The sequence below is a fragment of the Dunckerocampus dactyliophorus genome, chromosome 15 (genome assembly GCF_027744805.1).
Source record: "Dunckerocampus dactyliophorus isolate RoL2022-P2 chromosome 15, RoL_Ddac_1.1, whole genome shotgun sequence".
NCBI classification, from domain to species: domain Eukaryota; kingdom Metazoa; phylum Chordata; class Actinopteri; order Syngnathiformes; family Syngnathidae; genus Dunckerocampus; species Dunckerocampus dactyliophorus.
The window spans coordinates 2,262,839-2,289,337 of record NC_072833.1 but is presented as its reverse complement, the minus strand read 5'-3'; the positions used below and the strand labels follow the sequence as shown (position 1 = coordinate 2,289,337).

Genomic DNA, 26,499 nt, shown 5'->3' with positions numbered 1-26,499 from the left:
GGTAGTGGTATTTCAAGAGATGACAGCTTCATTATTGCAGGATTTACAGTGCATTTGGCTCTTCCAGCCAACAGAAACCTTCATATTCTTGACCTTAAAGCTAGTGAAGTAACACTATTGCCCCCACTGGAAGTTATTGCTATTTTGAGAGATGGCAGCTTAATTATTGCAGGATTTTCAATTAACCTGGCAAAAAAAGATGAACTACTTCAAACTGTCTTCATTTTTACAGAACAAAGCAGATCAGGTGACTGAAGTGACTTGCTATCATCACCACTGGAACGTATTAGCATTGCAAAATAAGACAGCAGAGTTTTTGTTTGGATTTTTATTGAATTTGAACAAAGTACAAAAATCCGTGTGCATGTCTTACTCTGTACCGTGAAGCGCATGAATGAATGTGAATGAAAAGAATCTCTGTTGCCTCCACTGGGCGGTGCTAGTATTGCGCCAGTGGACCGCCTGTTGAAGTGTGACATTTTGTAAATGAGCTAGCAAAGTGCACATACTCTCTGAGTAAGAAGAAATGGAGATTGCATGCTGGTGGAACGGGAAAAGGGAGAAGAGAAACAAGTTCCGACTGAAGGGAGATGATGATGATGATGTTACTGGAGGATGACTCATCCATAAGTCGTCCTCGCGCGCACACACACACGCACACACACACACACACACACACGCACACGCACTGAGTCGTGAATCCTCTCTGTATTTATTTACGCACACACACACAGAAAAGAGTCACCAGGCATGCATTTGCCTGATCCTGATTCCCCGAGACGTGCGCCGTGCGCCGGCAGCTTGTTCCTAATGAGCCAAAATGGCCGCTGCCACACCGCCGTTTCCAGGCCAGTGAAGGCGGCAGCCCCAGGGGCGCTGAAACTGGGCGAGAGGAAAGGATCACAGGAGCCCCTTTTTTTTTTTTTTTTTTTTTTTTTTTTAAATGGAGCTCATTATCTGGTGGTGGACAGAGGTCCCAGCACGCAAAAAAAAAAAAAAAAAGAATGACGAGGAGCTACAGATGGCCGTGCACGTGTATGTGTGTGTGTGTGTGTGTGTGTGTGTGTGTGTGATTTTGGACATTGGTAGCCCCCCGCCCTGCCCTGCCCTACCCTCTATGCTTGTCCTCCCACTCAACATATGTCCACGCCATGATCATTCACGCCACCTTCCCTCCATCCATATAAACAAGCATGCCGCCTTTTTTTTTACACGCTGCCGCTCATCAAAGGGTGTTTGATGTCCCAAGCGGGTGAGGGTAAAACACACAGGGGGGGCCCGAGCTGTAATTCCAACCTCCTCACAATTGTGCCACATTTGACAGAACGTCTGCACATGGATTTCAAGTAAAGTGTGTTTGCACACTCGGTCATGAACGTATTGCTCAATAATACCTCAAGTACCGTCTCGAGCCAAATATAAGACGATATTTTTTGCTATTGGAGATGTCCAGTGCCGATCCCAAGCCCGATACTTGGGGGGGGCTGCTACAGGAAGGGCATCTGGCGTAGAAACAACATAAGACTGTATGTGAAAAAGAGGGGTGGTCTTATATTAGTGTCAATACAGTGCCGCGTTTGATCTACAGTGCATACAGATTTGCCGTGTTCCCATGGGCCTGCGTGCGGCTCCTGATGGGGGGCATGTGTTAAGTCATAAACCAAACTCTCCCTCCGAGACCGAGCCCCTCCTGCTAAGCTATGAGAGCACATTCATTAGCGCTTTACGGCCCTGCAGACTCATCGCTTAATCACAACCTTACGTGTGTGTGTGTGTGTGTGTGTGTGTGTGTGTGTGTGTGTGTGTGTGTGTGTAGACATTATCTCTTGCTTCATGGCTCCCTGGTGTGTTGTCGGTCCGAAGTGTGACTCCTCTTCTCTTGCACGTATGTGCTCACATGTGCACACATCATACTCTAGCGCAATTGACTCGGCGCTAAAATGGCATCACCTCGCTCTCTCTTCTGCTCGTTTCATTGATGGATGCTTCTTCTTGCCATTCTCTATTCATTTCAGTGCGGCTCTCGTACTGTGTGTGCGTGTGTGTGTGTGTGTGTGTGTGTGCTGTAGTGTTGTTGCATCTTAATGTGTCGCCGACCCCTGAGTTGACATCTGTTTCCGCTTTGGAACGCAAGGAAACTTGTGATCGCTCGGCTTCACTTGAACGCAGCTCCAGTCATTCCCTCCTGGCCGGTGCCCATTTTTACATTTTAAACTCCATCTCCTTGGATTGTTGACTCACTTTTTCTTGTGGACGCTTTCCCGCCTGGTGATGGTTATAAAAGACACCGAGGCAAACAGGTGAACCATCTCCATGATGTTGAACACAAGCAGAAAAGCAGAGTGAGAATAAACCCACAGTGCCAGTCACACACAGAAGCTTCTCATTCAGCAGCATGACAACGTGGATGAAGACGTTTGACTACACCCTTTCATTTGACCAAGCACGTTATTACATGATATCATGTGCAGTGTTACTAATGCCGTCGTTGTTCTCTAATTACAGTGAAATGTTATCTATACAGTATCTGGATGTCGCTTCAGTTGCCACGCAGGAAGCTAAATAGCTAGTCCACAAGCCTTGCAGGTAAACACTGCCGTCTAGTGTTTTGATAGCGAATTGCGAGTCACGAGCTCAGCCCTCGGTCTTAATCTCATGAAGCCCCTCTCAATGGCACACGCCACGACGAGGCTACACCCCAATCGTTTACATATTTGAAGGGTTTTCAAAACTAATTACTTTCCCTGCCAAGTTTTTTTTTGCATGAGAACATATTTTTATCTTGTAATACTTCATTTTCTTATTTAATACTTCATAATTCATTTTATTGTATGAGTTTTCATTGAATAAATATTATTTAAAACATATAACATTTAATGAAATATTATTCATATTATTATTTTGAGCTCAGCAGTAGTTTGTTCCTTTTTAGATGTACTTTTTCCATTTTTAAATGATGAATACATGATATTGTGGTGTCGTTGCAGTCTCCGTTCAGTCAGCATCATTTGTAGCATGATGTCAGCTATTTGTCTTTATGTTTAGCAGAGTGCAGCGTCGCCGAGGCAACCGCCCCTTCCATCTTGGCGGACTTACTGAAAGTCTTTTACAAGCGGGAACGCTGCGGATACGGGTGCGCTCTAGGAATGAGGAAAGGATGGAAAAGTTTCACGCTTACTTTCCACTGTCAGAGTGGAGCCAAAGATGGCCGACCTCCATCACCAGCCTGTGGCGCGTTCAGGGCCTCACTCTCCTGTAGCTCAGTCGGGAAACGCAGAGTTTAAAAACGTTGCAGACGGATAAACAACATCAGCTCAGGTGGAAGCGGCACATGCCTGAAACGCTTCAATGCAGCAGAAGCGGATGCTAACGACCTTGACAAGGACGCAGATTCCATTCACATCCCTGAGAATGTGTGCAATTACTTTAGCGGGAGGCACTCTGGGCTAAGAGCGCCGTCTGAATGGCGGGGCGCCACATCGTATGCACGCCGCCGTGTGCCCTTTGCCGGCGGATGTAAAGGGCGGCTGGAGAGAGAGGCGAGGCGCACAGACGGGCAGCGGGAGAGACTCACGCACGCTGGTGTTGCTATGCTAACGATTAGCATTGTAACCATGGCAATCTACCTGACATTACCTGGTGTGTTATGGGACTCTCTCTTAGCGCGCCTACAGGAAGTCACCGCTATTACCTTAGGCTGTTTGTTCACCAAGCTCATCCAAGCATGCTTTCATGGACCTCGCTTAGCACAACATGACCTCGATTGGCATACGTTTGTCCAGCATGTCTTGCTAAGTGCTACGGTGACGTTAGCAGGATGGTGTTGCTAAGTTGCTAACAGTGCAGGTAGAGAGACAGGCTGCTATCTGGGTTACTCTGGCCTCACATCTCTCCACTGCAGATGAATATTAATAAGGAGTTATTAATATCTGCTGCCTTCGCCATATGAGTGTACGTCTGTGTGTGTGTGCGTGTGTGAGGTCGGCACGGAGGCGCAGTGTGAACAAGCCGCCGCCTCCTCCCCCTCCTACTCCTCATAAGAACCACTTGATTGTTTTGAAATTCAAATTGGCTTTGTTTATTATATATTTAAATGATGCATTTATCATCTCATTTTTACAGAATACATTCTATTAAGGCAGGGGTGCCCAGCGAGCGCCACATAGTGAAACAGGAAAGGATGCAACTTTGCCACTTCGATATTTTGAAAAGCAACATGTAGATATGCTAAGAAGTTATATACACTGTATGTTTCAAGAAAAAAAATGCATCTCAGCTTTGTCATCCATCCAACCATCCGTTTTCGATGCCGCTTATTCTCACTAGGGTTGCGGGTGTATGCTGGAGCCTATCCCAGCTGACTTCGGGCGAGAGGCGGGACTGGACTGGTCGCCAGCCAATCGCAGGGCACATATAGACAAACAACCATTCACACTCACATTCATACCTATGGACAATTTAGAGTCTCCAATGAAGCTAACATGCATGTTTTTGGATGTGGAAGGAAACCGGAGTACCCGGAGAAAACCCACACACGCACGGGGAGAACATGCAAATATCAATTAAAAAGCTGCTTATTTGTATCAATTTCACTCTTTGCTTTTTTCCCCCATTTTTGCTGTTTTTTAAATTTTCCAATTATTCCAACTTTCTTCTCAAATAATCCTAATTTCTTAATTTCATGACTTTATTTCCACCATATTTTGACCTTATTCCCTAATTTTCCAAACAGCAACAACTTTATTTTGTTTGTTTCTCATAATATATGGCTTTTTGTCTTTAATATTTCAAACCTGTGGTACTAAAATTATGTAATTTTGTTTATTCTCCTCAAATTGACGATTTTTATGACATTAGAATACGACTCTAATCTCTCAGTATTTTGAGTATTTTGGGTTTTTTTTTTTTTTTTTTTTTTTTTACAATATTTTTAACATTTTTAAACTATTTCAACTTTCTTTTTCTATATTTTCTTCTGGAAATATTCTAGCTTTATTCCCAAATTTTTACTTTATTCTCATAACACTATAAATTTTCCTGTAACCTAATTTTCAAAAAATGACAACCTTATTTTTTACTTTTCAAAAAGAACGTATTTTTCTTTAGTATTTCAACCCTACGCTGCTATTTTTCAAGATTTTTTTCTCCTAAAATTGCTGCTGTTTTTTTTCCATTTTTGCAGGGTTTTTTTCAACTGTTTCAACTTTTGTTTTTCTACATTTTCTTCTCCTAAAATTATGATTTTAATCTCGTAACATAACTTTTTCTGCAACCTAATTTTCCAAACATTATGACCTGATTAACCAACATCTTTTGTCTTAAAATCTGTATTTCAACTTCATGCTACTAAAATGATGTTATTTTTCCTCATATTATTACGACATTATTCGAGTAAAATGATTACTTTTTTTGTCTTCATATGTTGACTTCATTCTTGCAAAATGATTGCAAATTTTTTCCGTTTTTACTGGGTTTTTATTTTAGTTTTGTAGTTAAATTATATTTTTAGAATGTGCCACAGGCCGAGAAAAAAAACAGACGTTGGACACCCCTGTGTTAAGGTTGCCATGTTTTAATACGATTGTTCCACTTTAATTTTAGAACCACTTAATAAAATGAGTGAAACGATGAAAACAAACAACCTTGTGTATTCAGAATTAGTTTTTAAGTAATAAAGCAAATAAAATATGACGTGCAGGCCATAGTGAGCTTTGTGCACAATGTCATGCCAATAAATCCACGCGTGAAACAAATGGTGACCGTCCAGTGCCTGCACGACGTGCAGGTGCTACTAACCTCGCTCGCAGCAGCAAAAAATGTCAGGGGCAAAAAATGGGACAGTTGAGCCTCCACTGCAGCCATGGATGGGACGCCATTTATTGTACGTGTGCAGGAAGCTGTTGCTTTGTCCATTAGGAGGAAATGTTCTACTAGTGCGAGCATCCATTCATGTTGGTTTAAAGTGAGTGCATGCTCTCTGCGCGTGTGCTGTTGTGCACATCTGTGTCATTCTGCTTGCAAGTGGATTTTGGTGCATCCTTGTCGGCGGGCTTGAAATTTCCACGTGGCTGGAGATTAATCAGTGCAGACGTGACAGAGAACGGCTTTTATTCTTCTTCTTTTGTGTGTAAGACTGCTAGATGGCACATGAATTGTATAAAAATAGTATCAGCGTTAAAAGCAGTGTTCATGGTGACAGAGATAATGATGGCATGTCATGCGACGCACACAGGAAGTGGCAATCACGCTTTGCTTGCCAAAAGCCTCAAAGAAGTCCATTCTGTCGCACCCTGCCTCCCTCAGGCTTGTTAGTATTACAGTATTTATGTTTCGTTTGCTGATGATGGGAGCGATTTGGCTGATTGGACCATTTTGGGGGCATCTAAGATGTCCTCCAAGGCTGAACAATCCTAATACAGTTCATCACATTCATAGAAAGCCACCCTCTTTCATGTGATGCCTTTTATCAGCAAAATGATTCTTTTTGCACTACTCATTGGCAAGCAGCTGTATCCACCAGATTCCCACCAGAATTGAATGGTCTCTTCTTTGGCCAGTGCCCCACCCCTCCACAAAGCCTTTCCAAAATCATCTGCATGCATTTTTGCAGAATGCCGCTAATGAAGTAAGAAAAGGCAACAATGAAAACACAATCAGTTTTATGAATGTGTGTGCATGCGGCCACGACACTGTGGAGGGACAGCATCTGACTCCCACTGATTGGACCATTTTTTGTGGGGGCCCATTTTAGAGCACATATACTGTTACCCTCTCCAAGGTGACATGTGCTTGCATCATATCATATCATCAATATGCGTGCATTATGATAAATATTGTAAAACAATATTGTAATATTGTAAAACACCAGATTCCCACCAGAATGTGAAGGCTTCTTCCTTGGCCTGTGCCCAACCCCTCCCCAAAGCCTTGCCAAAATCATCCATATACATTTTTGAAGAATGCCGCTCCAGAGCTAACAAACGGCAACAATGACAACACGTTTACGAATGCGTGTGGATTTGTGCTGCCATGACAGTGTAGAGTGATAGCATCTGACTGCGCTCTTTATCATTGATTAGATAACAGCTGCTGTGACTTTGGGTCCACTTCCACGATGATCCACTCGCGCCATGCGTAACGATGATTGATAATTATGACTTGATTCATCTTTATGTTTGAAAATAACATGAAATCTGTGACTTAACCCAACATAGAAATATAGGTTGGAGACGCACGGTTCTCTCCGGGCTCCCCAGTGTGCGCGTAATCTGCCGCAGGATGAGCGCATTTGTGCAATCCTTGCTTGGGTGTCATACTGAGAGGATATTATAAGTGTATTTAATCTGGCTAAGCAGGCAGCTCGAAGGATCCGAGCTCTCTTTCTGGATTTGTATTCACTCTGCTCTTTGTAGGAGTGTAATCTGCTTGAGATTATTGTAATGCCGCCTCCTACTTCACGCCGCAACTTGCCACTCACGGTGGGGAATTGCTACTCTTGAATGATGACCACGCTTGCTGTTACTTGCTGAGAGGGAGAAGACGTTTTAAAGCATTTATGTGTGTGTGGATGAGTGGTTTAGAATGTGGCCTGTGTCCAAAGGGCCCCAGGTTTGACTCCCACTGTGCTGTAATGTACGACACTAAACCCCTCATCTTTCTATTCCAGGCTCCGACTACTCCCCTCCTCCCCCCCTCCCTCGCCCGCCTCCCCCCGCCCTGACCAACGAGCACCCTGGGGACCACGATGGAGGCGGGGTCAACCGCGGCGTGGTGGGTGTGGTGGGCCTGGCCCCCGAGCACATCCCCACGCCGGGCGCCGCCCTGAGCTGGCAGGCCGCCATCGACGCGGCGCGCCAGGCCAAGATGATGGGCAACGCGGCCTCGGGCGGAGGGGCGGGGCTGGCGTCGGGAGGAGGCGGGCCCATCTCCACGGCCAGCTCCACGCAGAGGAAGAGGCAGCACTACAGCTCCAAGCCCAAGAAACAGACCACCACCACGGCCACGCGGCCCCCCAGGGCCCTGCTCTGCCTCACGCTCAAGAACCCCATACGACGGGCCTGCATCAGCATCGTGGAGTGGAAGTATCCTTTCACATCTTCAAACTTCAGAGATATGTCCCGCGGTTGCCATGGTGATCAATCATATTGAGCGAGGAACCAAACTAAGGCAACACTTTTGTGTTGTTGTGTGTCTGTCACGCAGGATGATGTAAGACCATGGAAACATACCAGTTTTCATTCTGGGGCGGGGACGGGGGGGACAAAATTACATTACAAAGACAACATTCCTCCAACAAAAGTTATTTTTTTAAAAAGATAGAGCGCTTGTTGTTTATTGTATATAAGACCACAGACCATATATATATATATATATATATATGTATATAAGACCACAGACCATATATTGTATATATATGTATATAAGACCACAGACCATATATTGTATATATATGTATATAAGACCACAGACCATATATATATATATATATGTATATAAGACCACAGACCATATATTGTATATATATGTATATAAGACCACAGACCATATATTGTATATATATGTATATAAGACCACAGACCATATATATATATATATATGTATATAAGACCACCAGCCATACTGCTTTTCATTCTAGTGCAATCGGGACTTTAGGCGGCAAAAAGGAAGACATTTCTCCAAAAATAGTTATGAAATGGTAGAGTATGTAAGATGCAAGATGATGTAAGACCCCGGGACTTATTGTTTGCAGAAGAGGCATTTCTGTCATTACTCAAGTGGCGAAAAGAGACAAAGAATTTCTTAAAAGTGCGGAAAACCCCCCCCGACAGGGCACAGTTGTTGTTTGGCCACTTCCTGGCTCATGCAAGATGATGTAAGACCCCAGGACTGGAATTCCAGTCAGGGGACTAGAGTTCTATCATGACTCAGGTGGCAAGAAGACACTAACACACGGGTGTCCAAAGTGCGGCCCGGGGACCATTTACGGTCCGCCGCTGTTTTTTTATTGGCCCGCGGCACATTCTTAAAATATCATTTAAAGGAAAAGTGCACTTTTTTGGGGGAATTTTGCCCATCATCCACAATCCTTATGTGACACATGAACACGTGTGTCGTTCTCTTTTCTGTGCATTCTAAAGATATAAAAACCGCTAAAAAGACGCAGCTAAAAATGCACTTATTCCGCCTAGAAAGCCTTCTGAAAAAAAACTCCAAAAAGCGCCAACAACGCTCCGTTTGCATATAACCTGCATATTAACCAAGCTACAGCGACATTGTTATTATTATTATTAACATTGTTGCGCCGCTCGAACTACGTTACTGGCGTACTGACACTTAGCCACACCACACCGGCTAGCTACTAGCAGGGTAGCGACTAGCGTCACCACACACTCGCCCGCAGCGCGTCTCAACGTGCTCACAGCGCTCCAGGCGACTATCAAAGGGTAAAGCTACATATTGGAGCTGCTGCCGTTTTTTTATTTTTGAGTTTGGGAATGTTAACGCTAGTTGTAGACGAAAAATGATGTATTCTAACGAGAAAAAACGTATAATCTCTAATATTATGAAGAAAAATAACTCCATTTTAGTGACATACAGTTAAAGTATTAAAGAAAAAATTGTACTTTTTAAAAGTCCTAATATTATTTGACACAAACAAAACAAAATAAATAATAAATAATTTTTTGAAAAAAGTTATCATATTATAGGAATAAAGTCAGCATTGGAAAACAAAATTTCCGTAGATTAAAAAAAATACATTTTAAGTCGTAATACAAACAAATTGAAATAAAATTGTAATTTTTTGGAAAATCAGGTTGTGGAAAAATGTATAATATTACAAGAATAAAGCCAAAATATTATGAGAATAAAGTCAGAATTATGAGAAGAAAATTTACAAGAAGAAAGTTCAAATAGTAAAAAAAAAAAAAAATGCTACAGCAGAATGGGAAAAAACAACTGTGGTTTTACGTGAATAAAGGTTCAGAGAAAATCTTTTAGCAAGGAAAAAAACTGCGACTTTATGAGAAAAAACTAATATTATAAGGAATTTTTTTTTTAAATATTAAAGAAAAAATGTTACTTTTTAAAAGTCATAATATTATAAGAAAGAAACAAAGCAAAACAAAGTTGTAGTTTTTGGAAAATTAAGTTGGGGAAAAAGTTATATGAAAATAAACCAAATTTAAGAACAACAAGTGGGGGTGGGGGGCCGGGGGGTATCATGGACCACCATTGTTGTTTGGCCACTTCCTGGTTGATGACGTAAGACCACAGGACTGTACCAATCTTGAATCAGGAGAAAACACTTCTATCAGTTGACAATAAGTGAAGGTCAGTTCCTGTATTGTCAGCTGGAGCACTGTTGTTGACCACAGGACGGTGCCATCATTTCATTATGGGCGGGGGGGGGAGGTTCAACTATTTTTTTGTGTATTATCCTACCTCCTAGCTAAAGGAGAGCAACAGAATTTGATCTCTATGTGCATTTATATCCAGATTTGCTTCAAAATGGAATAGTTTCTTCCACACATCTACTAGGTAGGTTGGTGTAATCCTCTCCCAAATGTCAAATATCGCTGGGACACAAACAGAAAGGCACAACGGGCTAAAATGGAGAGGAGGCGAGGACTTGAAATAAAAGTACAAGGAGGAATTTGACTCCCTGGTGCCTCCTCTGTTGCTTAATCAATCCCTCTGTCCTCTGGCTTTCAACATCTGTGCACTTCCTCCTCTTCTGCTTCCTCTCCCTTTCATCCTGGGCTCTTTTTGTTTACTCACATGCGCGGATTAAAGAGGACGCTTCATTCTCGTCACACTCTTGCTGCGTTCATCCCGCCTCCCGAGGGTCCTCCTACGCTCCATCCTGCATCCCTGTGCATCCTTTCCCCCCCTCCCTCCACCCAGTGTCTCTACAATATCCTTTATCCACACATGCACCCCTTTCCTTGCCACTGTTTGCTGCATTGCATTTCAACTAAGGGAGGGCAGATGATAGATGGGAGTAGCCGAGGGAGGGGGCAGGTCGTGGTAAACGTGCATCCATATACAGTACAGTAGCTCCCGGGTTATCATTTCTTGGAATTCTTTGGTAAAAAGGCCTCCTGTGGGGCGTGAAAAGATTCAAATGTATTTTACACTATGATGATCACCCACGGTCCCCAGCATCAACGGCGCAAACACGTCAGAACAAATGGGATGTGAGACACAATAAATGGGCCAAATTACGCCCAATTTTGGAGGTCAGCTTGAATTGGACGCCCTTCATAACTTTGTGCTCGTGCGCGAGCGAATCACCCCCCCCCAAAAGAAATCTTCCTCTGTTGCCATGACAGCCCGTACGTCTCTCAACAGGTCGACGGGGCATTCTATCAAACACACACGCTCACACGGCGGCAGCTGAAACGTTGCATCACAACGGCAGACACGCCTGCACTTATTTAGTGACAAAACATTAGGAACAGCTCACGCTGCGATGCAGTGCCGCGTCATGGTGCAGGTGTACCTAATGAAGTGGCCAGGGAGTTCATACTTTCTGCGGTGTTGAGCTAAAATAAAAGATTGTAGAGGGCTGCGTTACCGGCGCTGACTAATTGGTTTCATTGCTGTATTAACATTCATTATGTTCTAAGTTTTAGCGTAATGAACACGTGCAAGGTGTCAAGCTACACCTCTACTCCACCTCTGGCACCTCTACTTCTACCTGTGACTCCAACACCATGCACGTATCTCCAACTCACAACCACCTCTCTCGCCCGCTCGACATTGGAGCGACGCTTCCTCATCGTTAGACGACCGCGGGGCGCGTTCACAGACACTCGGAACATCACAACAACGTCTTCATTATGCGTGTGTTTGTGGTCTGAATAAACAGAAAGACAAAGAAACACAGTAAGCGCTTTCTGGTTGAATTGATTTCAAACGTGCACACAGGTTGCACTGAAAGGCTTCATGTTACGATTCACAATTACACTTGCCCGAAAAGGAGTAGTTTTTTATTGAATCCTCCTCCTTCTTCCCTTCACATCAGCGTCCATACGCTGTAAAAAACATCCTAAAAAGCACTAAAATTGCACCCCAAAAAAATCCGCGAAACAGCGAGTCTGCGAAAGGTGAACCGCGACGTGGAGCGAGGGAACACTGTCCACTCAAAACACCGGTAAATTACATGATGTCTTTGAACGCAACCCCTCTTGGCTCATAATAACAAGTGTGATTCGAATGTTCTGCCACTATTAGAGACGAGTGTCAGGCAAACACATTTTCAGATATATGTTATCTTTTAGCTTGAGTGAATTTTCAGTTCATTTGGAGCTGTTAATGTTAGTACATACACACATGTACTATATATATATATATGTATATATATATATATATATATATATATATATATATATACATATATATATATATATATATGTATATATATATATATATATATATATATGTATATATATATATATGTATAATTGTGTCCTGTCTTTTATCTTTCTGTACATGATATTATTATTATATTTCACACATACTGTACAGTAGTTGCAAATGGTGATCAATCATCATTCATTCATTTGAAAACTGTGATTAATGTGATTACATTTTTTCATCATTTGACAGCCCTAGTTGATACACTATAACTCCAAATGTGGCACCGCATCCCCAAATGTCTCCTAAGGAACACTGTTGCGCCAATCCAGATTAGCATTGTTTCTGTGCTGCTCTCTTCATGCTGATAAAACTGAAATTTCCGTCCTTTTTTCCCCCCAAACACTGCCGCAGCCAGCAGATTTATTATGGTGTTGATAAAAGCTGACCTCAGGGCTTTAAAAAATAATAACAATAATAATGGGTCAGGAAACGACCCGTGTTTTAGCTGGCCCGTGCACGTCTACAGCGTGTTTCTAATGAGGCCCCGGCACGAGGACGAGTGATTAAGTTTGATGCATTTCGCTGGATTTGCTGTCATCAGTCTGTGGAGGGTTTTTTTGGGTGCCCAAGTCGTTTAAAAAGCATTATGGCTATTTGCACCGACCTCATCCATCAACAAAGCCAACATAAGATGTTTTTTTCTGCACCTAGCATTTGTTGCTTTTGTGCAAAAGTGTTGGGACATGTGAAAAGTGAACAGGTGGATAAAAGTGAAGGATTGAGCCATAAAACAACACAACAGGTCCATTGAAACAACATTTTACTGGTCAGTGGCGTACACATGTATCCTAGCATGTAAAGGAAAGGAAAGGAGCAATTGTGCTGATGAAAACCAGACCTCCTCTGTCTCTCCTTCACTTTCTTTATCCCGGCCAAAAATAATGAGGTCACTCCCCTCTCAAGGACCTTTCCAAAATAAAATAAAAAAAAAAGCATAGCTCTTTCCTGTCTTCCACGCGACAGCACCCATATTTGGGCATGTCTCCCTCGGACAAGCGAGGCCGTATATCTTCTACTTAGCAACGTAACGGCTTTGATCGCTTTCCTTGTGTACACAGTGAGCACAAAATGATATTTTTGTGAGGGACCCAAGATTGAAGCATTGATCAAAATGAAAAATCCCTCCTGCTATAAAACGGCAGATGGGATCGATGGGAATATAAGCAAGACGTATGGACCCGCCGAGTGTGTTGTTGTGTCTTGTTCCTTAATGCGCCTCTTCAGACCATTCGAGATCATCATCCTGATGACCATTTTCGCTAACTGTGTGGCCTTAGCCGTCTACATCCCCTTCCCTGAGGACGACTCCAACGCCACCAACTCCAATCTGGTGAGTTGCAGCTGGACTGATGCATTTCAATTGAATTTAATGTTGTAAAAACGGCAGTATTGTATGAAAAATAGCCTATAACACACCCTTAACTTTTACATGCCACATTTTCATATTTAGCAACAAAATCACTCCACTTTGTTGTTCTGTGCACTTAAATGGGACGAGGTTTAGCTCTGAGCCTCAGGTGTTCAAATGCCATGATTTGCATCTGAATATGTTGTCATTTTAACATTCACCTGCAGAGGGCACTATAGTTCAGACCCGGCCAATCGAAACAGAATTTAAACTTGCAAAGGAGATGGAGTGAGGTTCCCCATGTTGGTTAACACTGTATGTCTGCACGCTCGTAACGTTTACATGTTATATTTTAATATTTAGCAACAACTCACTTCATTTTGTTGGCTAGCGCATTTGAATGTGACATGGTTTAGCGCTGAGCCTCAGGTGTTCAAATGCCACCATTTGCATCATGTTGTAATGTTAGCATTTACCCGCAAAGGGCACTATAATTCAGACCCGACTCATTGAAACTGAATTTAATGTAGCAAATGTGGCAATACTGTATAGAACTTGCCTGGTGCAAAGGAGATGGAGTGAGGTTCCTCGTGTTGGTTAATAATGTATGACTGCACACCCCTAACTTTTACATGTCATATTTTCATATTTAGCATCAAAATCACTTGATTGTGTTTGCTAGCGCATTTGAATGTGACAAGGTTTAGCTCTGAGCCTCAGGTGTTAGGGTTAGGTTACACATGTTGGCTAATATGTCTGCACCCCCCCCAACTTTGCTATTGCTGCTCGTACTGCCGCCATGTTCCGTGGGTGAGCACGGGCAAGCATTGAAATGAACGGCGACACAAAAAAGGGGATTTTGGCATTGTTTGTGCGTGATGATGGCGGACGCCCAAAATGGAGTTTCTTATAATAAAAGCGATCAAAGAATTCCAGTTTTCCTGGATAGATAGATGGATTTAGTAGTTGCTGCTGTGGTTGCGGTGCGTCAATGTGTGTGTGTGTTAACGCTAATCCCTGGGAGGCTGTATAACATCTGCCATAGCGTCCTTTTGTCATTTGTTTCTAAGAACGCTGATGTCAGACGGACATGATGCATGTTGTGGCCAAGTACATTGTTAGCGTGGTTACTTGAAAATGCTTCCTTTATTTCTTTAGCAGTGAATTGTATGGGACTAACACACGTCTGATTCTTTGAAATGATGGCAAATTGGGCACATTTTGTGATAAATTATGTTGTTTTTAGCACAGTTTGTCGGCCATTTTTGTGGAATGCCACAGTCATACTCCAGTATTGAATGTGGTACCTTTTTGTGCAAATTCTTCACTAAATTCTGTTGATAAATTTTTTTAAAGTGCAATTTTTGTTGGGCGATAGTGAAGCGTTCCAGAGCGAGTCTGCTGAATGATGCTTTCAAGCGCAGTAAAAACGGAGTGGAATATTAAAATATTTGTGTTGCATGAGAATAAAAAAATGCATAAGACTGTATGACTCAGTGGAAAAGTAACGGCAGCTCTTTTCGGCTTCCCCATCATGAATACACATGAACACGCTGACTGTTTCCATCGCGTGAAGCTCAATGCATTATCAACACTTTGCGTTTGCTTGAAAACTCTTTCCATGTGTTCCCTGGCATCGCAATTGATCAAGTGACATATACACTGCGCAGACCCAAGATAAATAGAGGATTAAGGCCCACTTGTGTTTTGCATTGTGAGTAATTCCTCACTAGAAATATTTCATGTTGTTGCTCTCGTTGAAGTGAATCACGATGATGACTTCATGTAAAAAGAAAGGTGCGTGTCACACACCTCCCCGCTTTACGTGTCTTATGTAATTCCACCATATCGCTTCCAGTGCGAGCTTTCTATTTCCGTCACGCCATCCCATAATGAGCCGCCCTGTCTCCTTGACGACGTGGCCAATAATAGCGGCGGGAGAGGTTGTCATGGATATGGTAACCGTAGCGATGCAGCCAGGAGGAGAAATGCCAGAAAGTCATCATCTCCTCACTGTCATCATCTCTTTTGTTTTTTGTTGTTTTGAAATAAAAACTTTATGCGCGCGTGAGGACATGAACATCAGCCACACAGTCACGACCGCTATTAGGCGAGAAATAGCGAATAAATCCATGCATCTGCGCGCAAACGACGTTCTAAACTTTAATCGACTCATATGATAATACGCAGACATAAAAGTTTATTTACGCGCTCTAGCAAACACGCACACACAGCAGAAAGGATGACACGGGGGGCGTGGGCGGAGCTTAACAACTGTGCAAGGCCTTGTCATGCTGCATTGATGAGTCACACACGTAAAGCGCATCTTTAGTTCATATTTGCTAGTGTGGTTATGGTAAATGCCTCCTATCCCTTCGTTTTGTTGGCTTGTGCGTTTGAATGCGACACGCTTTAGCTCTGAGCCTCAGGTATTCCGGCGGTTGTCATGTAAACATAAACATCCATCCATCCGGCCATTTTCTATGCCGCTTCTCCTCATTAGGGTCACAGGGGTATGCTGGAGCCTATCCCAGCTGACTTCGGGCAACAGGCGGGGTACACCCTGGACTGGTCGCCAGCCAATGGCAGTAAACATATAAATCACCTCATTTATTGTGTGCTGGCTGCTTGTCGGCTGTTTTAATGGAGAAATGCTCACATGGCATATTTGCTAACTCATTTGTTAACCCGTGAATTTGCTTAATTTTGAGGCTAATTTTTGTGTGTTAATCAAAAGTATTGCTGTGCAAAATGCCGCCATTTGTGTCTGAATATGGTGCCATTTAAAATTCTCCTACAATTTAGACCCAGTGGAGTTTGCATGTTCTCCCCGTGCGTGCGTGAGTTTTCTCCGGGTACTCCGATTTCCTCCCACATTCCAAAAACATGCATGTTAGGTGAATTGGAGACTCTAAATTGTCCATAGGTATGAATGTGAGTGTGAATGGTTGTTTGTCTATATGTGCCCTGCGATTGGCTGGGACCAGTCCAGGGTGTACCCCACCTCTTGCCCAAAAGTCAGCTGGGATAGGCTCCAGCATACCCCCGCGACCCTTGTGAAGACAAGCGGCATAGAAGATGGATGGATGGATGTGGCAATACTGTGTAGCAGTGGTTTCACAATACACTGGGCTCACAAGTTGAGATGATATTGGATTCACAAGAAAAAGACAATATTTTCAGGTGATTAGTTTTATGTTTACGTTGCAAGAACCACGGTTCCCACGATGCTTAGAGTGCACCACCAGGAGGTAGTGAAATAGATGCGACCATCACATGTTCTTATACAAGTCTTATGCAGCGATCGTGTTTTGATCTGACAAATCTTAAGTAACTTTGATCAAATGTAGAATTACTGCAGCTTCTGCTTGGACATTAACTCGGCGGCGTCATGAACACCGACGTAGGTCGGATGGCAAGGTTTACGTGTGTTCACAGTAGCGATGCCATGGCCCACAGTCTGAGGCTTCTGGCTGCGCTGTTCACGATGCGAGAAATATCGTCACGTTTTAATCTCCAGCAAGCGCGTGCACAGAAGTTATGTTTTTGCCGGCGTTCATCTGTTTGTTTGTTTGTTTGTCTGTTTGTGTTCAAAATAACTTGAAAAGTTCTAAATGGATTTGGATGAAAATTTCAGGAATTGTCAGGATTTGGAAGAATCGATTACGTTTTGGATCCAGGAATTTTTTTAAAGGATTCTTTAACATTGCCAGATAGGACCATTTTTGGCATTTGTGCATACAACTCCACAAAAAATAGTCAGAGCACTTGGAAAAAAAATACAGGACAAGTTTCCAACAGGTTCTACAAAATATCAACAACTGATCCAAAACATGTAGGATTATTATTTTGGTGTGAGTTACAATATGGGGGGGGGGGAACTACGGTGCTTGGTGGAGGTTTGTGCCCTTCATAATAGTTTTGACTTTATTATCGTAATACTAGAACTTTCACTCTACCTCATTTTCCTAGAATAGCAATTTTATTCTTTGTTTTGTTTGTTTGTCATAATATTATGACTTAAAAAATACATATTTTAGTCTTTAATACTTCAACTTTATGCTATTTTTTCTCTTCATTTTATGACTCCATTCTCTGTCTTTATTGTCAGAAAAGTACTGCTCTTTTTTCCGTTGTTGTTGCAGCACTTTGGACACCCCTGCTTTCATTTATCTTGAACACGCTAAACAGAGCTCCCACAGGACCACAACCTACCTGTGGCATTGGGTTGGGTTTGTCTCACAGGAAATGCGTGACATTATGTTATAATGTGTTGTAGCGCCAAATGCATTCGTGGTGGGCTGCAATTACGGATAGTTTGTTGACTTCCTGCGTTTAACAAGTACCAACTTGTAATAGGGAAAGAAAGGATAAAGAATGTGTAATAGTAGTCAAGTTAATATATACTGTAGTTCAGTAATAAAGCACATTCTTGTTCAAATTTAGCAGGAAAAACAACATTTTTAGCCTTGAATCTGCAGGCAACCACAGAATGTATACTTTTGCGTCACACTATGAGGCTTTCTATTAATAGGGTGTGTTAGGTAGCAAAAGTTGGAGCTGCTAAACAATCCCAAAGGGGCACGCTGAGGCCGTGCTGTACGCTTGTCATCTAATGTACATCTCGTCTTTAGTGACCAAACAACAAGAATGTCACGTATCGGGGCCGAGCTCGCTCCTCAAGCGAGTCCTACTAAATATTCTCGCAGAGAGACGTCGCCGCCTTGACGCGGTGTCGTTTTTCACCGTGGCATCTTGAAGCCATCAGCGTCTTGGCAGCAGCACGTGGGGGAGAAACATACCCACAATCCCGCTGCGCTCTGTCCAACACGTCTGCCATTCCATTGTGTTAACTCGCTGGCATCAAGCCCGCCGTCGCTCCGTTTCCAAGGTGACAACTTTGGAAATGTAGCGACTGTTTGGCGTCCTATTTTAAAGGCTCCGAAAAGGTGCCTGCAGGGTTAGCGGAGGGTCAAGCTGGTGACGCACATGCAGGAAATCCTCTGCAAAAAAGCACAAACAGCTTGCAAGCGAGGGTGTTTTTTTTTGATGAGGACAATACTGAAAACATGACTTTTTATTGTTCCTCTTTCCGCTCAGTAAAAGCACCTCATTTGCATGTCTTGGAGGAAAACACACACAGGTCAAGGCAGGCTTAATGCAAGCAGATGCATGCTGCAAATTGAGACACGAGTCCCTCTCTAAGACTTGCCAATAACGTTTTGTGGCGCCCCCTACAGGTTGTGGTGAAGATGCTGGGGAAGATATGCTAGCATACATGTGATATACCCTCGAAATTTTATGATCATTAGATCAGTGCTCAATGTCGTACGCCAGGGGTGTCCAAACCTGTTCCAGCGGGGGCCACATAGTGAAAAATGAAAGGATGTAAAGTATGTATGTATGTATGTACTTTATTTATCCCACAGGCCGCTTTGATGTTATGTAAGTTATGTATATTTCAAGAAAAAAGTGCATCTCAGCTTTGTGGTCTAAGTGGAAAAACCTATTATTCATATCAACTTAGGTCATTGCTCCTTTTTCACATGTTTGCTTTTGTTTGTTTTTTTTTAAATAATCTAAATATTTCAACTTTCGTCTTGTAAGTTGTCTTCTCGTAATATTTGGACTTTATTCCCATAATGTTAGAACTTTTCCCCAACCTAATTTTCCAAAGATGACAACTTTTGTTTTGTTTTTCTCATAATATTGTGACTTTTTTTAAAAGTGTTTTTTCTTTAATAATTCAACTCTATTCTACTAAAATTACATTATTTGTCCTCATAATATTATGAGTTTGCTCTTGTAAAATTCAAAAAAATTTTCTCTTTGGAATACGACTTTTTTCTCTTCATATTTTGACTTTATTCTCACTTTTATCCCCCCATTCCTGCTTTTTAAAAATGTTATTGTCCAGCTATTTCAACTTCCTTTTTGTGCATTTTCGTCTCGCAATTATGATTTTAATATGTCATAATTTGATATGATTCCTTAATATTTTGACTTGATTCTTGTAACATTATAACGTTTTCTTCTACCTAATTTTCCAACAAAATGACACTTTATTCATTGTTTTGTTTGTCTTAAAAAATGTCTTTCTTCAATATTTCAACTTCTTGCTACTAAAATGACATTCATTTTTACTTTCATGAAATTACAAGTTTTTCTCGTTAGATTACAACTTTTTAACATTTTGACTTTATTCTTGTAAAATTACTGTTGATTTTTCATTTTTTTGCTGTTTCTTTTTTTTCTTTTCTACTTTTCTGGTTAAATTATATTTTGTGTCCATGTAAAGCTTGACGGCGGCCATGTTTTTCAATCAATCTTGCTGAGATGTCACACACGAAGGCTAGTCCGTCTCCTAAAGGGGTCGACCAAATTTTGTGGCGATCGGGTGAAACCCCTTAAAGTTAGAGCCTGTGATGTGCAGAGGCTTTTGAGCTCCGGTTGAGAAATTTCAAGATAATGTGATTTATGGGGTTTAATAACAGTGCAGCCGTGTTGTGTGTTTGTCCGAAAAATCAGCAAGCGCAGGCGAGGTACGGTGGGTGCATGGACTGAACAATAATGTTTTGAAAGTTGCAGACCTGTGATACATTATTTTAGTCTGACGATGCATTTTCCTCCCAGTGTGTACAAGATAGTAAAGTAAGATTTATCAGTTGCACGAGAGGCTGTGACAGGTCAGGATGCTGAGTAATCACTAATGTTACCGTTGTGTTGCAACAGCACCCACAGTGTCACCATCTACAGTACATACAGGAGGGGTCACCAACGTTTTTCCTTGTGAGAGCTACTTTTACAAAATGAAAATGGCCAAGAGCTACTCATTTTTGTAACATTTATTTTCAGAGCTTATTTTAAAGCCAAACAAAGTGAATATGCTTGTTTTACCAGAACATGAACAAAAACTGGCGTCCACAACTCACATTTTGTATTTCACAATGCATTTCTTTCTACTGTTCTTTCATTATTAACTGAAAACCTGAATGAAAAGCAGGCTTGCGGGCACCTCATGTGGTCGTGGGGGCTACCTGGTGCCGGCGGGCACCACGTTGATGACCCCTGATATACAGTATATTCGATACACGCCTTTGCAAAGTGCAGAATGATGAAAGCGCAACCAAAAACAGCAAAAAAAGGAAGCGCGTCACTAATGTTTCCTGCTGAAATATTCAGACGAGTGGTGCATGATGATGCGTCACCCTGTCCCGCTCCTACAGGACACGGAGGACAGCCCCCCTCCACCAAAGGAGGCACGCAGGAGCCGCCGCAGCCGCAGCCATATTTTACCCATGCTGAACTTCCTGTTCACACACTCCTCTGACTCACTGTGACTTAATAATTTAGAGGAGGGAATTGCAAGGGAGGAAGTGCACCTGACAGAGTGCATCTAGTTTGCTGAACAAAACCATTGAATTAGCTTTTAGCTTGTATTAGCAGCTGTGGCTACAGTATGTCTTGAAGGGGATGCTGGGCTTCACAGACTTGGAAGCCACCAACAGAGGGCGCAGTTAGTTCAGACACGACTAGTTCATTGCCAAAACGTTTACTCTGGCAATAAAGTGTTCCTCATACAACTCAGTGCAACTACAATATTCATTTTGCTTTTTTTTTAACCCCGCTCTTGTCGTTTTTTTACGCTTCTTTGCCGTTATTTTTGTGTTAAATGACATGTGGCAACACTGCTTTGCTGCATCTTCCAAATGAAAACAAGGAAGTGAGCCCCGCTAGTGACGAGCAACTCGATTCCTTTTATTGACTCGAGTCACTCACTGAGGTGATAGGGTACTCGATTCACTTTACACGTCACAAATAGAAGCTCGCACATGTGCAACAAGTCCCCTCCCCAGTGAATCGGGTAGTGAAGTCTGACGTCTTCATCAACCCATGAGTCAGTGAAACTGGAGTCTTCATCAACCCATGAGTCAGTCAAACTGGAGTCTTCATCAACCCGTGAGTCAGTCAAACTGGAGTCTTTGTCAACCCGTGAGTCAGTGAACCTAGAGTCTTCATCAACCTGTGAGTCAGTGAAACTGGAGTCTTTGTCAACCCGTGAGTCAGTGAACCTAGAGTCTTCATCAACCCGTGAGTCAGGGAAACTAAAGTCTTTGTTGATCACCTGTGAGTCAGTGAAACTGGAGTCTTCATCAACTTGTGAGTCAGTGAAACTTTAGTCTTTGTTGATCACCTGTGAGTCAGTGAAACTGGAGTCTTTGTCAACCTGTGAGTCAGTGGATCTCATATTAGAAGCTCTATTTGTGAATAGTAGTGTGATATTTGTGTATCTGTACCACATTTTCAGTATTAAACTCCTCTTTTTTGTTTCGTGTTGTCATCTTTTCCGCTGTGCCAAGTCTTTGTTGATCACACGTGAGTCAGTGAAACTCGAGGGTTCGCTGAGCACACGTAAATCGGTGAAAGTCTCGGGCTGAGCAAGTGAGCCGTTCGTTTTGTCGATCCTGCGATGCCGCTCAGGCAGGAAGGGTGAAGGAGAGTTGATCTGAGGCACGGAGCACATCTGTTGCTCTTTCCACAGGCAAATACCAATGCAGCTTACAGCTAACCAGGAACCAACAAGTGTCGAACGACTCTGAAAGTTATTGCATGTTTGCATGTGGTCAAAGTTAGCACCCTTACGGCACACATCCTGCTTCGACGTGTGGACTCCTTAAAATGCAGCAACACTATCATCTGACTGGAGTTACTTTATTTGTGTATTAATAATAATTAATAATTGAGCAGCCTTCCTGTCATTTCAATGTTTAAATCCTCCAAGAGACCCTCCAAAAACGGTGTCAGCCGCCTGCTAGCCTTTAGCTTTCCTTTCATCCTGCCACCGCCGTCTCGGACTGGAGCATATAAAACATTAACAAGCAGGAGTCAGCAGGAATGCTGCGTGCACAGGAGGACGAGGAAGAGGAGCTTCAGCCAGCCCTCAGCAACTTGTGGAGTGTAGCACTCAGAAAAATGATGCTGCTTCTGCACAGCTGTAAATTCCACACACGGTTCCCGCGCGACAGTTGCTGGAAACATCTGCTGAAAAACTGCATTTGGCGATGGGGCGGGGTGGAATTATTTTACTGCACATTTTGACAACGCTTACGTGATTAAAACATGTCTGGTAATGACAACACTTTGTGGAGTTCATTTATGACCATTTCTTATACAGCAGGGGTGCCCAAAGTGCAACCCGGGGGCGTTTTGCATCCCGTGACTCATTGTAAAAATAACATTAAACACTAATAACAGGGAAAATAGAGCAAAAGGGCACAATGTCAAGAAAAAATACAAATAATTAATAACACAAGGCTTTGGCTTTAAATATATGTAAATAGATTTTGTCTGTCCTTTTTCATAAAATACAAAAATTATTTTAAAAAATATCATAGTGGCCCCCGGCATTCTTTTTCTGTAAGCAGAAAAGGTTTGGGCACTTCTGTCATACAGGGAAACGTTTCCAAAAAGATGAAAACCGAAATAATCTATGCACATTTTCCCATAGGAAGTATTGAAAATCCAATGAATCCGTTCCAGACACCCAAAAGTATGAACAAAAAATACATTTTATAGAGAATAATTCTAGTTTTACATATGGAAAACAATGACAAATAATTCTATGACGACTAAAATGGATATAGCAACACTTAACATCACCTGTATTGAAGGCTCTTATTGGCCGTTTCTTTTTTCTTACCGTTGATGCAGACTTGCCGTACATCCTGGCGAGATCATCCACGCGCACGCCGCTTTCCTACTTTGCTACGCCACGAAACGCTTCAGGTCGTGCTCATTCGCTGAGATACAAACGGAGACCTGAGTCACCAGCGCGTGGAACGCCTCCTTTGGGCGCTCGATTCCGCGAAATTATAAGCAGGCGAACGGACTGGTTTGGTCGGAGGACAACCGAGACAGAGTACGAAAACTGGGACAAAATTTTGTTGAAAAATGCCCTTGAATAAATCAAAGTTTGGCTGTATTTCAATGCGCTTTGGAGGAAAACGCACCGGTTTAATGTTGTTCTGCTTGACAAGAAATGGGCAGGTTGTGCGTGTGTGTGTGTTTGTGTGTGCGTGTGTGTGTGTGTGTGTGTGTGTGTGTGTGAGAGAGAGAGACAAGTGGCACACAAAGTAAGTCAGACATAAAGTAAAGTCCCGTCTGTTGGGAAACTATTTATGACCTCCGGGCAGCAGCATAGAAATATGTCAAGAGGACTGACAGTAAATAGAAGCTGATGGAGCAACTGGACACACACACACACACACACACACACACACACACACACACAGGTCAATGTGCGTCCAAGCTGTCACACACATTGAAGCGTTCTTAATCTACACGTGATGTTCATAAAGCTGCCTGACAGGTGCGTACGCGTCGGAGAACGTTTTTTATTTTTTATTTTTTAGCCGCATGTGGTTGTTGGTAGAATTTTTGGCGTTATTAAATAAAGCCGGAGGGGGAATAAATAAACATTCGGGATACTGTCAGAGTCCATTTTTGTCCGTCAAGGTAGAATAGGCCAAATGGCAAAAGTCAGTGGTCAGTGTAACGCTAACAGCATTCTTGTGTGCCGCTAATAATGAATATTTATGTGTAAAATTCTATTTTTATAATGGATTTTTATTAAAATAATGCTGTTTTGATATAAATAGCGTTTTAAGCTGCAGCCGCATGCCTGCCATGTTTGCAAGACGAGACTACAGTTCACTCTTCATACGGTTGCCTACTAAATGCTTGCTATAGCTCGTATGTGCTTTCATATTTCTATACAACGTCGTGATCTATGTCGCGATGCTTTCTTCCGCAGCTTGCGTTTCTGGTTAAATCCCACCTTTGATGGTTTGTGGCAGGCCTTCAGTCACCGTTCATGCAGTCATTGGGCAGTCTACCTGTCATTCATTAGCACGCTGTAACAAGCATCACTCTTTTTACTAGTTTTTTATGTGTTTACTGGGGATGTCATGGGACACTCTGATCATGAGACGGGATTGTTTCTACAAGAACAAGATGAGACGAGATTTTAACTTTACTTTTTAAAAAAGCGCAATGACATTTTTTTTAAAAAGACAATATATTGCAATCTACTAATAGAATTTCTACTTTGCACTCTTCTGTACTGTGTATGTATGCAACTGGCCCCGCCTCCACACACCGAAACAAAGAGACTGTATGAGTGACAAGAGGGCTCACTCCGTTCGTGTCGTTGTTTTATGGAACAAACACGCCAGGGTGCTGAAACCAATGCACAGAGTGAACTCTCTTCCTGCCTGTTTGGAGGCGGGAGACCAGGAAAACACACACAAACGCACACACACACATGGCACATGGCCGTATAGTGGGGCCAGCAAAATGAATGAGTTCATTTTCATTTATTGGTTGATGAATTAATGAATTTATTATCGTCCCCGGCCGAGTGCCCACGAGACTGAGAAATCTTGCGATGTTTTAATCTTGCGAGATTTTGTGACACCCCTGGTGTTTAGTGTCTGGTGAGTAAACTATTCCTCTCTTCAGCTGCAAACAAGCTTTCAGTCACTGTCACACTTTGATGTGTTTATATGTTTGATAAGCGCCAAGCAAGCTTTCAGTCAGCGTTCATGGAGTCATAGGGCGGTCTACAAGTCAGTCTTTAGCATGCGTTTGCAAAGATAAGCTAGTGTGTGTGCATTGTAGCATGTAGTACCTGGAGAAGAAATTGTTGTGTTTTTTAACAGCCAAACAAGCTTCCCGTCACTGTTCTGGTAATCATTGGGCGGTCTACGTGGCAATCATACAGTATCAACGCGCGTGTGTTTTTGTGTTTACGGCAAGTGAGCGTATTTCAATTAAGGGCTGGTTATTCCACCAGAGGCCTTTAACGTTGGCTATCAGACATATTGAACAGCCATCACGGCGCCGTGGCAGGAGACCACGCTGAGAGAGCCGCTTGGACTGCGGCCCAGACAGATGGAGCGTGACGCCAGGCGAGGGCGATAACGTAGCCCAGAGGACCGAGCAGGCTAAACACAAACACTGCAGGGAGGGGACCACTTGTGTCAATCTTGCTGCCAACGTCAATGACCCAAGACAAGAAAGCCAGTCACGCCAGGCGTTGTGTTAAAAATTATTGAGCGTGTTTGCAGGTCTGCGAATGCTTGAGAAATGAGAACAATCCTCCACAGAGAGCCCCGTGTGTGTGTGTTTATACTAGCATGTCGTTAAGACTCGTTGAGCTAATTCCTCTCCAATTAGGCTGGATGCGACATGAGGACCAGTGAAGGAGCCAGCCGTGGAAGATGAGACCACTCGGAGCCTCAGCCTCCCCAGCAAAGCTCACTCCACGCACCTCTCAAAGCATGCGCACTAATATTATTAACCAATACAATACACACATTAGCATAAGCACTAACGTGGCGGCCATTAAGTAAGATTACAAAGGATATCGAGTGCTTAGCTCTCGCTTCGGTTTTACCGACATATTTTTTATAATTGCAGCTCATTCAATCACAGGGAGTCAGCCATGTTTTTTTTCCTTTTAGAGTGAAAAATGAAAGGATGCAACTTTGCCACCTTGAAATTTTGTAAAGCAAACTAGTTACATGCATTTCATGCCAAAAAATAAATGTTCTTCTCATAATATTTGGAATTTACGGTGTTCCCAAAATATTACAATGAAAAATTACAGCTTTATTTTGTTTTGTTTGTTTCTCATATATGACAACTTTATTACAACATTGTTTTCC

At 42.6% G+C, this 26,499-nt stretch overlaps 1 protein-coding gene across 3 annotated transcripts in view; it reads left to right on the top strand.

Moving 5' to 3' along the window:
- Positions 1–26,499, top strand: part of cacna1c (calcium channel, voltage-dependent, L type, alpha 1C subunit) — a 131,763-nt gene that overhangs the window by 25,215 nt on the left and 80,049 nt on the right. For all 3 annotated transcript variants that reach the window (XM_054800061.1, XM_054800062.1, XM_054800063.1), the window contains exons 2-3: positions 7,667–8,081; positions 13,648–13,753. In XM_054800061.1, the coding sequence (XP_054656036.1) occupies positions 7,667–8,081; positions 13,648–13,753 (521 nt within the window). The remainder of the gene's footprint in view (positions 1–7,666; positions 8,082–13,647; positions 13,754–26,499) is intronic.